Source organism: Coffea arabica, chromosome 2e (assembly GCF_036785885.1).
Source record: "Coffea arabica cultivar ET-39 chromosome 2e, Coffea Arabica ET-39 HiFi, whole genome shotgun sequence".
NCBI classification, from domain to species: Eukaryota; Viridiplantae; Streptophyta; class Magnoliopsida; order Gentianales; family Rubiaceae; genus Coffea; species Coffea arabica.
In genome coordinates, this window is record NC_092313.1 from 68,587,311 (window position 1) to 68,606,010 (window position 18,700).

The 18,700-nt window shown below is 34.1% G+C and overlaps 4 protein-coding genes across 4 annotated transcripts; 2 read left to right on the plus strand and 2 right to left on the minus strand.

Annotated features, from left to right (window-relative positions):
* Nucleotides 1-5,421: 5,421 nt before the first annotated feature.
* On the minus strand, nucleotides 5,422-6,555 carry LOC113729386 (F-box protein CPR1-like). Its single transcript, XM_072077844.1, has 2 exons — nucleotides 6,016-6,555; nucleotides 5,422-5,919 (listed from the first exon to the last, which is right to left on the minus strand). Exons 1-2 carry the CDS (start codon nucleotides 6,553-6,555, stop codon nucleotides 5,422-5,424), a joined length of 1,038 nt encoding a protein of 345 aa, XP_071933945.1.
* Nucleotides 6,556-6,630: 75 nt separating this feature from the next.
* On the plus strand, nucleotides 6,631-7,131 carry LOC140036434 (F-box protein CPR1-like). Its single transcript, XM_072077845.1, has one exon. It carries the CDS (start codon nucleotides 6,631-6,633, stop codon nucleotides 7,129-7,131), a length of 501 nt encoding a protein of 166 aa, XP_071933946.1.
* Nucleotides 7,132-9,105: 1,974 nt separating this feature from the next.
* On the minus strand, nucleotides 9,106-9,789 carry LOC140036435 (secreted RxLR effector protein 161-like). Its single transcript, XM_072077847.1, has one exon. It carries the CDS (start codon nucleotides 9,787-9,789, stop codon nucleotides 9,106-9,108), a length of 684 nt encoding a protein of 227 aa, XP_071933948.1.
* A 6,912-nt stretch (nucleotides 9,790-16,701) lies between these two features.
* LOC140036436 (F-box/kelch-repeat protein At3g06240-like) lies at nucleotides 16,702-17,028 on the plus strand. The gene has a single exon (XM_072077848.1). It carries the CDS (start codon nucleotides 16,702-16,704, stop codon nucleotides 17,026-17,028), a length of 327 nt encoding a protein of 108 aa, XP_071933949.1.
* Nucleotides 17,029-18,700: the final 1,672 nt, after the last annotated feature.

Below are 18,700 nucleotides of genomic sequence, written 5' to 3' on the forward strand. Positions count from 1 at the left end.
GAACTATCCAGACAATGATATATTTTTAGTTTTTATGGTATTTTTAACTTGTAGAACTAATGAAAATATATATATATATATATATATATATATATATCGTGAGGATAAAGATACTACATTTCATTAAAAAAATAATAAAATACTATACAAAAGCAAACACTATAAGATATTTTTTCACAGTCTTGTTCTATATTATGGCTCTCTCCAAGGACCATTTAAAAAGGAAAAAAAATAAAAGGCTTGGCTCATGCTTAAAAATAAAAAATAAAAAAGGTATTGGCCCATGCTTTAATTTTTTTTTTTTTAATTACATGAGAAGACATACATAATTAACTCTGTGATTATATTTGAAGCTATTTTTTTAACCGTGAAGTTACAGAGATAATTCATGGGAAAAATAAGGAAAGTTACATAAGCTTAAAACAAAAAGGTACTATAGAATAATTTTCAGAACACACAGGGAAAGTAAATCCATCTATATCAGGGTTAACGAAAATAAAAGGTACTACAAACACCATTCGGTCTTAGAACCCTTATGCATGCAGCTGCATTGGAGCTAAAATATGGTATTCTAACACCTAAATTTTAGATTTCACGTTTTTTAATTTGTTTTTGGTTCATGAAACGTAGATCTAAAATTTGTAAATCAATTAAATTTGGGATGCTTTAGAATTAATTTTTTTTTCTTTTTTACTTATAAATACCACATGTACTCAGCATAGGGATGATAGCGGGTAGGGTAAAACCCGATATCAGCGATATTTAACCTGATAATTAATCCAATTGAACGATCGATAGCTAATCCGTTAGAGTTTGATATTGATGTGGGGTTAGTGACAAATAACCTAATAAGATTTGGTAAGAAAATGCTAAAAACTCGATACCCGTTATATATATCTATATCTCTCTCTGTGTGTGTGTTGAGGAAAACAAACTTATTTTCTTTAGTTTGTATTTAGTTGATATACATATTTGTCTTGTAAACTGTTATTTGTCTTACTTTTTGTATAACTCCTTGTTAAAAAATGTGGAATAGTTAGCTGATCTTCAACTGGTAGGGAGGGAGCGTATCAAAAACATCTCAATGGACATCCAGGACCTGACTATTGAACTTGATCAATTCCACTTGTAGTATCCACATTTTACTAATCAGGTTTCACAATCTGGTACAATCAGCACATGTCGAGATCAGTCTTGACCGTGGTCCTGAAACTCTAGAGTCTGGTAAATTTGTACAAATACAGATGCTGTATCTATTACCTAGAAAAATATAAGCAATCAAATATGCAGTGGTTCTTCATCTATTCCACATATAGAAGAATTCATCCTTTAGATGGTAATAGATACAACAGCTGATGATCAGTATGTTACACCAACAGATATTCAGTTCAGAGGGATACTTCTTAATCATAATATTCTGCAGCCTCCCGGTAGCCTTTTCCCGGCCTCTGGAACTTTTTAGTTTTATTAAAGTTACATAGTATTCTTCTTTATCTATAGTTGGTTTATGAGCCATTTTGCAAATCAAACAATATTTATATATATATATTTCAATGGACTCCAAAGACAAGATTCTTTTCAAATGATTGGCTTTTTCAATGGTGATTTCCCAAAACAAGAAATCGAATCTCCTTCTTTTCATCAATTGTTAATTTGAGATTATCGTATATTAATGTCTTGTCACTAAATGGTCAAGGGAAAAAGTGCAAGTTTCATTGAACACTTAATTTCAAGAGAGACTCCAAATCTTATCGTGGCAAAAGGTAAAGGAATCGGTTTGAGAGTAACAAAAACGTCATTGTCATCTTACTAAAGTTTTCACTAGTGGAATTGGGTCTCGGCATGTCTATCACAGCCTTTGATGTAAGTTGAAAAATAACAAAACCCGATCTACAAAAATTCAATGGCGAACGGGTTTTACCAAAGAGAGTTGGGGCTAATGAGCTAGCTTGAGATTTTGATGAGAAGGGCTTTTTTTTTTTTTTTTTTAGCAAGAGATAGATGGGATTCAAAAAGCAAGAGAGGACAGGATGATTTGAACCCAAAACATCCAAATCCTGAGGTATCAACCAATGAGAAGGGTTGTTCTTGCATTCACAATCCATACGCAGCCAAGGATGCTTCTTTTTTTTTTTTTTTTTTGAAGCAAGGATGCTCCTAACAATGTGAGATATGATCTCATGTCAAAACCCTCAAAAGATTCAAGTGCGTATCAAAATTATGGCATGCTATTATAGAGAGCCTATATTTTTATTTAGAACCAATTTAATCACTCCCTCAAAACGAATTTCAATCGCCGAATTTATTGGCTATTCAATTGTTTAATGATTTTACTTCTTAAGTGTCGCATCTTATCTATTTTTGGTGATGTGTGAGTTTTATCAACGATGATCTTGGGAAATAGGAACGTACGTGACCTACAGCTTTTGCTTTGCTATTGGAGAAATAATTTTTTTTAATTGGGAATAAAATTGGAGGACCTTATAAAATCTCACCGAATGCTGATTATACAATGGGAAAATTGATAATTTGATCCCTTGGGTTTTAGAATTTTTTTTAAATTTTTCACGCTCAAAATAAACTAAAACAATCCCTCAGATATAAAAAAAATTTATGCATTTAGTCTCAGAACTTGTTTTTGCTCAATTTTTTAACTGAAAGAAAAATGCATGCCTATCTCACATGCCTATAATTGCAAGGGTAAAATGGAAATAAAATTCATTTTTCTTAACCAAAAAAAAAACACACACACACACAACACATAACCACTCTCTTTCCCCACTTTCGACCATTAAAACCCTATTTCTAATTCTTAAGCTACCAAGACCCAATTCTCAACAATAAAACTTCAGTAAGTGCACCTTCACAAAAGGTGAAGAAATGGCAAAGGGATCAGATTGAAAAAAAAAAAAAGAAGGTAAAATCAATCAAGAAATTCGAGTAAATCACAGCACACAATAATTTCACAAAAATGACAGACAAGAAGGAAAGTAAGGCTCAAATTCGCCTGACAAGGAAGGAAACAAAATTTTTCCCCCATTTTGTCCTTGAAATTATGGACTCTGAGGCGGGTGCGTGTTTTTTAGCCCCAAAAATGAGCATAAAAGAACTCCGAGAACAAATGGGCAAAATTTTTATATCTGTGGAACTATTATAATCGATTTTGAATGTGAAGGACTAAAAAGCTTTTTCTGAACATGGCAAGGAATAATTTGACAATTTTAAATTTTATTAAACATCAATTACTATTACTATGAAAAGCTTAACGTACAAATATTTTAAACTTACAGTGCCGTTCAAATTTCCCGAAATTTATATCCAATTATTTTGAGGCCCTCTTTACCAAAATCGTACGGAGTATTTGATAATCCAGGGCCTCAAAAGTTGGTGTATCCTTTGACGACTGAAGGTAGATGGGTCACTGCTTCTATAAGTATAAAGAAGAGATCCTGAGGCATACAGGGCATTCAAAATTTAGTTGCAGTACTTGGCTCATCTATTATATGTTAAAGTAGAAGTGGCAAAATTGATATATGATTGATAAATGATTTTAGTTAAATGGATAGTGGATCAAATTGATCCAATCCAATTAAAACCATTTAATAAATGGATCTAAATGGATGTCATTTAAATGGATAGTGTAAACTATGATCCATCCATTTATCCATTTACTCTCCCAAATCCTAAATTTATGATCCAAATATTTTTTTCCAAAAATTACAGATCCCCAAAGTTCTATCCTTAATCACCTAAAAGCTTTTGGTAATAACAAATGCTTGTACTACTACTCTATTTCAGTTCTTCATAAAATTAGTTTAATTCCAAGAAAATTTAACTGTTGTGGTTAATTTAGCCTTTCATCATTACTTTAAGTATCATTTTGTAAAGTAATAAACAATTAAGAACTTTGCTACATTTTTATAACTTTTGGGTGAATTGAATACGGCTTTACAGTGAAAAGAAGTTTACGTTTCTCACTTTTTGCACTCCTATTCAAGAGGGATGCCTTGAATAAAAGTGGAGTTCTAATAAGAAATCTTATGTTATTTGACAAGTAAAATATTTTCATCACATGTGCACGTAGTACCTAAAAATGTATGAAACTCCTTATTATACCATTGATATACAAGGTACCTTATATTACTTAGTAAATTAGGTGTCTTTTTTTTTGGATAGTTGGGTTGGGTGATAAGGGGAGAGGGATTGTAAGTATGAGGATTTGGATTCAAAACTTTTCACTTATTAAAAAAAAAAAAAAGGTGTCATTTACGTATCTTAACCAATGTTGCGGGGACACTCGTTAGAAAGATTCTTTTTATAAATAAAAGAATTAAAAAAATAAAAAATTATTTTGATACTGCATGATGCATTCTCGCTTTTTCTTTACTTAAGAATGTAAATGTTTGCAATCATTGCTACATGAGAGTTTAATTAAAAAAAACAAGAGTAGAGACTAAAATATAATTTTGAAAAGGATGAAAGAAGTCTAGGAACTAGAAGCAAATAAAATGCAATTAATGTTATTGGCAACTTGGCATATGAGGAAGTTATGAAGGAAAGAATAGGTGGTCCCATAAAATTAATTTGACATATGAGGAAGTTATAAAGGAAAAAATAGATGGTCCCACAAGATTCTATCCCACTTTTTTATAAATATTTGCAATCACTATGTGTGTTTTCTGTTTTTTAAGTTAAGTGGATGTATATGGATGATATGAATAATCCATTTAAATTCACCAACATAATTGGATTTAAATGGTTATCCATTTAAAACCATTGAATTTATATGGATCATCCAAATCCATTTAAGGTTGGTTTATATGGATGGATTGGTGGATATGAATCCATTTTGCCACTTCTATGTTAAAGTAATGCTTTCGACAAAGATTTGGTTAAAAGCATATTAGACTAAACCAATGACTGGTCTACCTACCATCTTAAACAAACACTACTTAGGTTGTACTTAATACAACAAAGTTTAGATTTAGGAGACGTAAGCATATGAGCAAAGATGAATATAAGAGTTATAGAAGAGAGAACATTAGCCCAAATCCACTTTCTTACTGAGAATCTCTTCCCCAAGTCTCTTATTGCACAACATCAAAGATTCAAACAGGAAAGAAATATCAAGCCCAAAAGGCCCAACAAGATTGTAAGAACTCACATTTGGTTCAATCATCACCGTGTAGCAAGGATACATTAGCCCACATAGCAAGAATGGGTTGCAAATATCAAATCTCATAATTCAATCCTACGAGTGGCATGTTAGCTCAAGTTAAAAAAAACCTATGTTTGTAATTAAATCCCCAGCAAAGGGAATGAATGCTACTAGTCGAGAGAGAGAGAGAGGAAGCAAAACGGCTATGCGATTACCTCTTTTCTTGTAGTACAGTTGTTCTTTTTGTATTTCCTAGATTACTATCACTGCTGAGCTTTCACTAGGCTTTGTAAAAACATACCCAATTCAAAGAATTGTTCAGCCCCAGTAACTTGCATCACAGGATAAGTAATAGATATGCTTTCAATGTCGTACCATAGCAGCAACTGATTAGCCTGTCCCAAAAGTACTCGTCTACTGCATTTAGAATAAGCTATTGGTTTCACTGCTTGAGGATAGCTAGTAGACAGACGACAGTTAGTAGATAGATCACATATTTTGATTGAAACCAAATTAGTCCAAGATTTCTGGACTCCATACTCTGCCATCACCCAAATATCAAAATGACTTTTATAGTATTCACAAATCAAGGAAAGACATCCTTCCAAAATACCCAAACGCATATCACAATGGCGATCAAAATACTCAGGTTGTTGGAGTAACTTGAATTCCTCTGTTCCAAGATCAAAGGCAGCAATAAGTTTGTCAGAATTGGATTTACTACTCTCTTTTACAACCCAATGCAATGCACCAATTGCAAGCTTGCCATTGACATGCGGATCAAAATAGTAAGGAAAATCTGAAGCCTTTTTCCTAGAATCTTATTTCAAACCATGAACCATAACTTCGGAGTAAACCTGATCATCTTTCCCATAAATCACTGGAATAGCAACCACCTTGTAATCATCGCCCACTGAGTCATCCCCAAACCCATAATTGGTATACCAGGTACCACCGGTGAAAGGACATCGAAATTCAAGGGCACACAGTAAAATCGGGTGCTCTCTGGTCGATGGGTTCCATAAAATAGGGCGATCATCCCACAAAGACAATACACAAAGCAGTCCATTACACGAACCCAGGATATCAGTTTCAAGGTCAATCCTGGACCGTACTGGGAGACTGAGTTCATTGAAAACGGCGCGGTCAGTTTCAAGAAAAAAGTCATAGTCTGCAGAGTAAAAGTATACTTCATCAACTACTAGATCAGAGCTGCCATTGAAATTTCCAAGAATAAGGTTGTGATGGGACGAGTTCTTCAAGTAGTTTTTGATGAATTCTTGGCTACCTATTGTAGCCCGCCAAGACTTGGATAGGCACCTGAATCTTATGAGTGTCTTTATAGGGAGCCTGGAGAAAATTTCTTCGATCAATGCAAGTGGGAGTCTGCTAGCCATTGCTGAAAACTTGATGGATAAAGATAATAATCTTGATTCGGGTCGATGTTTGTAGAAGGAAATTAGGAAGGGAAAATGTTCGATCTTGGAGTTTCAGTGAATATTCATGCATGGTTGCATACAACATGTTTGTTTATATGCTCCAAGAATGCATTTTGTATTTTGGCCCTTGAATTTCGATGTCATTTAGCCGGTGGTACCTGGTATACCAATTATGGGTTTGGGTATGACTCAGTGGGCGATGATTACAAGGTGGTTGCTATTCCAGTGATTTATGGGAAAGATGATCAGGTTTACTCCGAAATTATGGTTCATGGTTTGAAATCAGATTCTTGGAAAAAAGCTCCAGATTTTCCTTACTATTTTGATCCGCATGTCAATGGCAAGCTTGCAAGTGGTGCATTGCATTGGGTTGTAAAAGAGAGTAGTAAATCCAATTCTGACAAACTTATTGCTGCCTTTGATCTTCGAACAGAGGAATTCAAGTTACTCCAACAACCTGAGTATTTTGATCGCCATTGTGATATGCGTTTGGGTATTTTGGAAGGATGCCTTGTCTTGATTTGTTCATTTTGATATCTGGGTGATGGCAAAGTATGAAGTCCAGAAATCTTGGACTAATTTGGTTTCAATCAAAATATGTGATCTATCTACTAACTTTCGTCTGTCTACTAGCTGTCCTCAAGCAGTGAAGCCAATAGCTTATTCTAAATGCCGTAGACGAGTACTTTTAGGACAGACTAATCAGCTGCTGCTATGATATGACATTGAAAGCAAATCTATTACTTATCATGTGATGCAAGTTACTGGGCTGAACAATTTTTTGAATTGGGTATATTTTTACAAAGCCCGGTGAAAGCTCAGCAATGATAGTAATCTGGGAAACACAAAAAGAATAGCTGTACTACATGAAAAGAGGTAATCGCATAGGCATTCTATTTCCTCTCTCTCTCTCTCTCTCTCAACTAGTAGCATTCATTCCCTTTGCTGGGTGTAGACACCAAATTTTTGCCAAAAATTTGTCAAATTTTATGTTTTCTTGAATATTTTCTATTTGATGAGTCATTTAATTTCTTGCATTTTTATATATTTTTTTCTCATTTTTGTAGGTTTATCTTAAGAAAAGAAAATTAGAAAAAAAATCAAAAAATCAAAATCAAAAGCAAAAATCAAAATCAAATCATGACTAAATTTATACATTTTCATCATTTTCCCTACCAAATACACTTAACCAATTGTTACACTCAATTTTTTTCATTGATCTTTCTTGTCACTTGGTATGACAAATTCATCATGTTTTTTCATGCACCTTTCTTGTCATTTTGGGAGGCTATCATTTTGACCAACAAAACACTCCACTCTTCCTCCCTCAAAAAAAGACTCATCTCTTGGCTCTCTTTTTTCCTCTTCGAACGAGAACAAAAACCAAACACACAAACTCCACTTTGGCTCAAAAAAAAGACTCTCTCGGCCCTTTCTTTTTTTCCTCTCAACAGACAAGACAGAAAAAAGAACCAAACACTCCAACTCAATACATCTCTCGGCCTTTCCTTTCTTCCCTCGGAACAAACAAGCCAAAAAAAGGCAACGCTCCACTCTCTCTCTCTACTTTGGCCTTTCTGTTGGGAAAATCGGGTAATTTTTCACTCAAAATACAACTAGTAAATTAAATCGATTCAGTAATTCTCAGAAAAGATCGTTAAAATAGTTAGATAGAATTACCATTTCAAGTAAATTTTCAGGAAAGGTTGGAGGGGTCACAAGTGGTCTCACTTAAAACCCAATCTCCTATAACGAAATTTATGTGCACGGTGTATTATCACAATCAGACCCGTGTATACATAAACAGTACATACACACGAATAAGAAAATACACCCAAATGAACTGTATAAAACATTACAAATAAATCCGGCAAATATATTGAATACTATACTACAATTGAAAAGAAACTACCAAATAAATGCATAATAAATAAAAGAGATAAGGAAAGAACGCACCCGAAAATTGATAACGGAGTTCGGCCAATTTTGCCTAATTTCCGGACACCACATAAGCGACCCGCTCTTAATAATTTGGGAGAGGAAAGAATTACAAATAATTCTTTGGTGTTTTTGGTGTGTCTTAATTGAGAAGTGAGAGTGTTTATTTATAACTAACAAACACCTCCCTTCAAAGGTAAACAATCAATGTGGGATTTAGAAAGTTAGGCCAAAAGTCAACAAATCTCTACCTTGGTATAATTTCTAGTCCCACCAAAAAATACAAACCTTCACACACAAATAAAAATAACAAACGATCCTTGCGGTGCCTCCAAATTTGCGCCCTCAGGCGCCAAGTCAAATATGTAGGATGTTGACCAACTCTAAACAATGTTTAAATTTGGACCTTATAACCACCTTGGTTAGCATATCTGCAAGATTCTTCGTAGTCCGAATCTTCTGGAGAAAAATCTTCTCTTCTTTGAAAATTTTCCGCACGAAATGATAGCGAATATCAATGTACTTTGTTCGTGCGAGTAAGACCTGGTTCTTTGCTAAGTGAATAGCACTCTAACTGTCATAAAACACGTTAATGTGTTTTTTACCAACTCCCAAGTCTTCAAGTAATTCTTGAAGCCAAATTGCCTCCTTCACAGTTTCAGTAATCGCCATATACTCTGCCTCTGCCGTAGACAAAGTCACTGTTGACGGCAAAATAGATTTACAACTAACTGGCGCCTTGGCAAATGTGAACAAGTAGTCAGTTGTCGAACGTCGCTTATCTAAGTCACCTGCATAGTCAGAATCACAATATCCAACTACACATTGACCAAGTGATTCATCCTGTTCAAAAACTAATCCAACATCTACAGTATTTTGGATATTCCGTAGAATCCATTTTACAACTTGCCAATGACTCTTGCCCGGATCATGCATAAACTTGCTTACTACACTAACTGCCTGTGAAATGTCGGGTCTCGTACATACCATTGCATACATCAACCTACCAACTGCATTAGCATACGGAACTTTCGTCATGTATGCCCGCTTTTCATCCGTTTTTGGAGATAATAGGCTTCTAAATTTCAAATGAGGAGCAAACGGAATACTTACAGGTTTTGAATCTCTATTCATATCAAAACGTTGTAGTACCTTATTTAAATATTGCTTCTGTGTTAAACAAAGTTTGCCTCTCGTTCTATCCCTGCTTATCTCCATGCCGAAAATCTTCTTAGTTTCTCTCAAATCCTTCATCTCGAACTCTTTATTCAACTAATCCTTCATTTTGTCAATTTCAACTTGGCTCTTTGACGCTATCAGCATATCATCAATATACAAGAGTAAGTAGATGTAGGACTCATCTCGTAACTTGCGCAAATACACACATTTGTCGTATTTGTTTCTTGTGTACTTCTGATCTATCATAAACTGGTCAAATCGTTTGTACTATTGTCTTGATGATTGCTTCAATTCATACAACGATTTACTCAACTTAAAAACCCAATTCTCTTTCTCAGCAACTTTAAATCCATCTGGTTGAGATATATAGATTTTCTCCTTCAAGTCACCATGAAGGAACGCGGTCTTCACATCAAGTTGAGCTAACTCCAAATACAACTGTGCTACCAAGGCCAATAAAATTCAAATAGAGGAATGTTTAACAACTGGAGAAAATACCTTATTATAATCAACTTTCTCCTTCTGAGCGCAGTTTTTAACCATCAATCTTGCATTGTAGCGAATATCATTCTTGTCAGGACATCCTTCTTTCTTTGCAAATATTCATTTGCATCCAATTGCCTTCTTACTTTTCGGTAATTGTGTCAACTTCCACGTCTTGTTCTTCTGAAGAGATTGCATCTCTTCTTCCATAGCATCTTTCCATCTACCATTTTCTATACTTCGAACTGCTTTAAAAAAGGTGGATGGAGCATCGTCAATAACTGGAAGTGTATAGGCCACAATGTCAGCAAAACAACCAGGTTTTTGAATTTCTCGTCCTTGGCCTATTGACAGCAATTGACTCTTGCTACTGTTGAGGTTCTTGGGTTGAAACCTCTTCCTCATTTGACTCCTCTTCTACCAGGAGAGAGTCACTGATGGTGCTATTTGCTGGGCTCACCATTATTGCTCATCCTCCATTTGTTTCGGCGTACATTCCACCTATTGCGGAGTACCATTGGTCTCATCTTGTGTTACCTTATTCAACATGGCAGATTCATCAAAGGTAACATCCCTGTTGATAATGGTCTTCTTTGATTTTAGACACCACAAATGGTATTCCTTAACTCCAGTATTAAAACCCATAAAGAGAGACTTCTTTGCTCGTGGATCCAACTTTGATTCATTTACATGATAATATGCAATAGAACCAAAAATATGCAAAGAATCATAGTCTATTGCAGGTTTTTCAGACCATACCTCACAGCAAACAACGAACTTTCTCCACTAGTGTCATGTTCATACGCTCTGACACCCCATTCTACTACGGTGTTCTTCTAACTGTGAAGTGCTGAACTATGCCACACTCTTGGCATATCTCTTGGAAGAGATCACTCTTGTATTCTCCACCGTTGTCTCTTAAATGGAACCTTGATCTTTTTTTCAGTTTGATTTTCAACCTGAGCTTTCCATTTAAGAAAAATTCCTAGCACATCATTCTTGTTCTTCATAGTAAACACCCAAACTCTTCTGAAAAAATTATCAACAAAAGTAACAAAATAGTACCTGCCTCCAAGGGATGGAGTCTTGGCAGATCCTCACACATCTGAATGTACATAATCCAAAATACCCTTGGTATTATGGATGCCAGTGCTAAATTTCACTCTTCTTTATTTTTTCAGAACACAATACTCACAAAATTCTAATTTGCAAGTTTTCGTACCTTTCAACAATCCTTATTTGGCAAGATTTTGCAAGAATTTTTCACCAGCATGTCCCAATCACATGTGCCACAATTTTGTTGTCTCCGCATCCTTCTTACTACTGAAAGATGTTGCCGCCCCTGCTGTCCCAACAACTGTACTACCTTGGTAGTAATACAAATTATTCTTCCTTACACCTTTCAACATCACAAGTGCTCTCGAAGTTGTTTTAAAAATTTCATCTCGCATCGTCACAATCAGGCCTTTTGACTCCAAGACCCCCAAAGAAATAAGATTCTTTTTCAAATTCGGCACATACCGAACATCCTTCAAGATTCTGATGGATCCATCATGATTACGTAATTTGATTGAACCTATCCCAACTGTTTTATATGGATTGTCATTTTTCATGTAAACAACTCCACTATCAAGTTCTTTAAATTCAAAGAACCACTCCCGCATGGGAGACATATGGTAGGTACAACCTGAATCCAAAATCCACTCATTTGGATGGGATGTTAAAGGTGATACAGCCAAAGAGAAACCTGATTTCGCATCACTTTTACACTCTGTAACATTTACGTCTTGCGGAGCTTTTCCTTTCTTCTTCAACTTTAGACAGTCTTTCTTCCAATGCCCTTTCTCATGACAGAAAGCACACTCATTTTTGGCAACTCTATTTTTCTATTTGGACCTTCCTCTTATCCTCTTTGATTGGCTTTGTTGACGACCTCTTGCCACTAACTCTTCATTTGCTGTACCTACTTTATTTTTTATTTTATCCTACTTTCTCAATTCATGACTATACAAAAGCAGAACATACAGCATCTAAAGACACATTCTCCTTTACATGAAGTAACGTAATCTCCAAATGTTCAAATTCATTAGGAAAGGATGATAACAACATCAAAACCAAATCTTCATCTTCAAATTTCACATCTAAATTTAACAGGTCTGCTACTAACTGATTAAATATAGTGATGTGTTCATTCATAGTAGTACCTGATTGGTAATCGAATCGGAACAATCTTTTCTTCATAAGGAGTTTATTCTGACCCCTCTTTTTCAGAAATTTCTTCTCCAATGCCCTCCATAACTTCCATGCAGAAATCTCGTTCTTAAAAGCATACTTTTGCTCTCTGGACAAATACGATCGAATAGATTTGCATACCAACCGATTTATGGTACTCCACTCCTTCTTTTCTATGTCATCTGATTTCTTTTCTTTAATGGCAATGTCAAGACCCTGTTGAAAAAAGAAGCCTATGACCTCACCTTGTCACATGTCAAAATGACCAGTACCATCAAATATCTTCACCGCCAGTTTCAAACTTGACATTGGAGTTCTCGACCATGTGGACGAGGAAGCTGATGCCCCAGATATAATTCTTGATGTGAAATTATTTGATGCCATTACAGACTCAAATGATAGTATTCAATATATAACAAATTACAAACAAGCCAAAGGATGAACCTTCGACTCTGATACCACTTGTTGGGGAAACCGGATAATTTTTCACTCAAAATACAACTAATGAATTAAACCGATTCTGTAATTCCCAGAAATGATCGTTAAAACAATCTCCTTAGATAAAATTACCATTCCAAATAAATTTTCAAGAAAGGCTAGAGGGGTCACAAGTGATCCCACTTAAAACCCAGTCTCCTATGACAGAATTTACTTGTAAGGTGTATTATCACAATCAGACCCGTGTATACATAAACAGTACATACACACGAATAAGAAAATACACCCAAGTGAACCGTATAAAACACTATAAATAAACCCGACAAATATATTGAATACTATACTACAATTGAAAAGAAACTACCAAATAAATGCGTAATAAATAAAAGAGATAAGGAAAGAACGCACCCGAAAATTGATAACGGAGTTCGGCCAATTTTTCCTAATCTCCGGACACTGCCTAAGCGACCCGCTCTTAATAATTTGGGAGAGGAAAGAATTACAAATAATTCTTTGGTGTTTTTGGTGTGTCTTAATTGAGAAGTGAGAGTGTTTATTTATAACTAACAAACACCTCCCTTCAAAGCTAAACAACCGATGTGGGATTTAGAAAGTTAGGCCAAAAGTCAACACTTTCCTGGAGCTCCCAACAAAAAACACAGACAGAGGAAAGAAAAGAGGGCTCTCAGTTGAGAGCTTCTTCCGGGCTTCCTGACAAAAGCTACGTACAAAAAAAAAAGGGAAGCTTGGGAGCTCGCTGCTAGCGCCATTACCACCACCACTGCATAATAATCTCCATTGTAAAACCATTGTAAGTCTCTCTTTTTATTATTATTATTTTTAAATTTATTTATTTTGATTATTTTGATTCCAATGAGATAGCTCCTAGAAATTTGGCAAAGATTTAGTTGATTCTTGTTTTAATGCAATCTGGTTCGGTTCGTTTTTCTTTTGCTTTGATGATCAATAATTTTGTGAGTTTTAAGAAATAAATTAGTTGCTACTGTTGTATTTTTTTTTTCGGAATAAGCCATGAACAAAAATTAAGAAAAGAGAAATGGCCTTGTAAATGCCTTGTTTGTATTTGATAAAATGCCACAATAAAAATATGAGTTAAGTTAGTGAATCTTTTGTGCATATTTTCGTCAAAATAGTTGACCACTAGCTAGCACAAAGCCTGCAAACGCTTGGTTATCCAAAATTTTGGAGTTTTTGAGCCTTAAAAGCATTAGAATAATTTTCTTCATTTTTTAGGCTATTTTGACTTATTGCATCATTTTGTTGTTGTTTACTTGTTAAACTAAAATTATAGTTGTAATGTAGAAGTTATAAGGAGGTTTTTGGCATAATTTTTATGATTTTTGGTGAAGGTTTAAGGGTTTTAAAAGAATAAAAAATTAGGCTATTTTTTTGGTATTTTGGCCACCTTCGGGTCATTTTTTGTTAAAACTAACTTCAAAAATGAATTCTACGTGAAAATGGGAGTGAGGGGGAGTATTTTGAGAAAATTTGGTGATCGAAAAATTCACCGACGACCGGCGGCGGTCTGACGGCGGTAGCTCTGCCGGTGGCTGCCATGGCCACCAGCTGAAGCCGGAGTGGAAGGAGAAGAAAAAAGAAGAAGAAGAAGAGAAGGAAAAGAAAAGTAAGAAAAAAAGATTTGGGCTAATGTTTATTTTCTAATGGGTCATTTCTTTAATTTCGATTGGGCTAGGGTCTTCTTTCTTTGGGGCTTTTTCATCTGGGCTTGTATTTATTTTCATGAAAGCAGCCCACATTTTTCTTCCGGGCAGGATGGCTAAGGCCCAAGCAACAATAAAAAGAAAGGCCCGATGGTTTTTTCTTGCACAAGTCAGAAACCGAAATTTGTACTTTAGTCCCTGATCTTTAGAGTAGTTATACTGCAGCCCAGAACATTTTAAATTTCTTTCACTTGGGTCCTTAAATTAATTGCATTTTGGTCCCTAAACTTCATCTTTTATTTAATTTTGACCTCTAAACTTTAAAAAATATATTTTTGACCCTAAAATTTTTTCTATTTTTGCAATTTAGTCCCTAGTGAATTTTGACTCTCTTTATTATGATTGTTTCTTTTCTTAAATAGCTAATTATGTTACTTTTGAATATATTTAACTTGTAATTTTTTAGATGTTCTTAAATTCCTTTATGTATGACATATTAGTGTGAGTTTAGTACTTTTATTATTATTATTTTTCAATTAAATTGGTGTCATGATTCTTTTGTTCATTTTGAGTATAAATAGGGTAATTTGACTCCATTTAGTCACCACTTCAAAAGGGAGGTACTCCTATTATTATTATTATTATTATTATTTCGATGTCAATTACGTGCTCTTATGTGCTCGTACGTGTTCCTATATATTTATATATTTTTATATGCTTTATTTATTTGATTTAAAAGTTCATTCGAATTTTCTTATATTTGTTTAGTTAATTTTTATAATTATTTGAGAAACATTTAAATATCTCAAGAATGTAATAGATAGGATAACTAGATTTGTTTTATTATATTTTCCCGTTTTAGATTGTAATTAGGTCCTCTATTATAATAGATAGTGTAGATAGGATTTATTTATTTATTTTTTATTTTATTTTATTTCCTCATTTTAGATTGTAGTTAGATTTCCCGCTGTAATAGACAGGTTTTCGCGTGTTTGTGTGGCTTATATGTTATGTACTTTATTCGCTTTTTTTAGGATTTTTGCATTTAGATATTATATTTATGTGTTATGTGCTACGTGCTCTTACATGTTTATTTGTTTTAATTTATGCCTTATTTGTCTTACAATGTATTAAGAATGCATGATGTCATCACACTAGTCCAACACTAGTTGTGGCTTCTCCCTCCGTTTATTTGCTAGTCCAACGCTAGTAAGGATTTTTAGAAATGGACTAGTCTAACGCTAGACCCGTAGATCGTTCACGCATTAGATTCATCTTTTGTATGATATCCATTAAATTTTAGAATATTTTCTCATTTGCATGATATTTCCTATTATATTATCCCCTACCCTCTATATGTGTTAATCATATCATTTAGAATTGCATCTCATTTAAGAAATTGTAAAATAAGTTAGTTTATTTGCTTATTCATATTAGGAGAATTATTCATTGAACATGGGTATGGGTGATTATAACTCTTTAGTTTAAATACCCTATAGATCTTTGTATAAGAAAATCATGTCACGAGTTTTTGCCTCCCGTACCCATTATGCTGTATTCCTTTTCTTTTGATCACTTATGCCTATGTATATAATTTCTTTTTTTTTTAAATTTTATCATTCGCATACTCGTGACCCCTTCAAAAAATTATTTTGGCCTTCGCAATTAATGCGATTGATATCAATTAAACCCTTGAATGGACATTTTGCTCCTCTCGACATTTTTATAAATTTAGATTTGCATCCATATAGGAAACATCCAAATGTGATAAATTTAAGAATTAGATTAGAGAATTTTTTGACTAAACCTCGCAACTAGCTTAGACTAGGTTGAAAGGGTGCCTTAGGTTTGAGTTAATCGAATCTTTGCCTTTCCTTTTTTCAACCATGACTTCCGAACTCATCTTCTCTTGCTTTTCAAAGACCTGGAGTTGTCAAAAAGGGTTTTATTTTATTTCATTTTTATCAAAAATATTTTTGGGTGACTTGGTACATCCAAACTCAATACCAAGTGGCGATTCTTCTTTTTTTTAAAAACCCTTTTAGACTAAATTTTGGACCCAAACTGTCGCATTCTTTAAAGTCCCATTCTAGGTCTTTTTTTTCATAAAATCACATCTTTTATTAAACAACTTATTTTTTCATCTTGGAAAATGGGGCGCGACACCAATTATGGGTTTCGATGTCCTTTCGCCGGTGGTACCTGGTATACCAATTATGGGTTTGGGTATGACTCAGTGGGCGATGATTACAAGGTGATTGCTATTCTAGTGATTTATGGGAAAGATGATCAGGTTTACTCCGAAGTTATGGTTCATGGTTTGAGATCAGATTCTTGGAAAAGGGCTCCAGATTTTTCTTACTATTTTGATCCGCATGTCAATGGCAAGCGTGCAAGTGGTGCATTGCAATGGGTTGTAAAAGAGAGTAGTAAATCCAATTCTGACAAACTTATTACTGCCTTTGATCTTGGAGCATAGTAGAGGTGGCAAAATAGACGGGATTTGCTTAGGTTCGAAATGGAATCGAATCATATGGGTTTGGATTTAACCTTACCCATATGTGTTTTGGGATTAATTTGGGCGGGATCACTTTGGGATGGGTTTAGATTGATCCCGTCCAATACCCAAATCTATTTTCTATATTTTTTTCCTTTAATTCTTTTTAATTTTTTATATAACTTTAATATTTTTATTTATTAAATTTCTTTTGATCTTATTGTGAATTTATATTTTCCTAAATTCATTTACACTCTAAAACGATCAATAGTTACTTTTAAAAGACATAACATTTTGGTAAGAATGAACATATCTTCTCCCTGGATTAAATCAAAAATTCGAGTAACAAATAAAGGAAAAGATAGATATACAGTCATATTCCAACCTTACCCATAATGTTGTCTAATACAAGGACTAGAAACAAGATTTTTTAATGCCAAATTCATTCTTACTGACATTCTTAAAATTTTCAAAATTTGATACAAAAGAAATTCACATTAAATGCTGAATAAAGCTAGCACAGAAACAAAGAAACTGATTAAAAATTGATAACAGGGTTGCATATAGAAATCTATATAGATAGTTCAACAATTAGCATAAAATCAATATAAAGGGTGCCAACAATTGTTAGTAAAGCATTGATTCTTGCAGACACCAAAATTTTATCAATTAATTTTATTTTTATTTTTATTCTTATTTTTTTAAAGTTGTTTAAATGAAATCATTTTTACTTAACTGGTTTTCTTTTGTAGGAAAGTGAAGAAAAGAAAAGAAAGAAAATGGAAGTGAAAAAAATCAGATTTTTGCCAAAAAAAAAAATCAAAGATGAATTTTTGGATAAATGAAATTTTTTGAGAAGATATTTGGGCCCAATAGGTACCCAAGTATTTCCCAACATTTTCCATCAAATAATGGGTACAATTGGGATGCATCCCATTTTAAACCCAATATCAAATTACAATACCCATTCCGCCCAAAATTCTTTTGGGCATGGGTAACCTATTGGGATTTGGGACAAATTGCCACCTCTAGAATAGAGGAATTCAAGTTACTCCAACAACCTGAGTATTTTGATCGCCATTGTGATATGCGTTTGGGTATTTTGGAAAGATGCCTTTCCTTGATTTGTTCATTTTGATATCTGGGTGATGGCAGAGTATGAAGTCAGAAATCTTGGACTAATTTGGTTTCAATCAAAATATGTGATCTATCTACTAACTGTCATCTGTCTACTAGCTGTCCTCAAGCAGTGAAGCCAATAGCTTATTCTAAATGCCGTAGACGAGTACTTTTGGGATAGGCTAATCAGCTGCTGCTATGGTACGACATTGAAAGCAAATCTATTACTTATCCTGTGATGCAAGTTACTGGGGCTGAACAATTCTTTGAATTGGGTATATTTTTACAAAGCCCAGTGAAAGCTCAGCAGTGATAGTAATCTGGGAAACACAAAAAGAACAGCTGTACTACATGAAAAGAGGTAATCGCATAGGCGTTCTGTTTCCTCTCTCTCTCTCTCTCTCTCTCTCTCTCTCGACTAGTAGCATTCATTCCCTTTGCTGGGTGTAGACACCAAATTTTTGCCAAAAATTTGTCAAATTTTATGTTTTTTTGAATATTTTCTATTTGATGAGTCATTTAATTTCTTGCATTT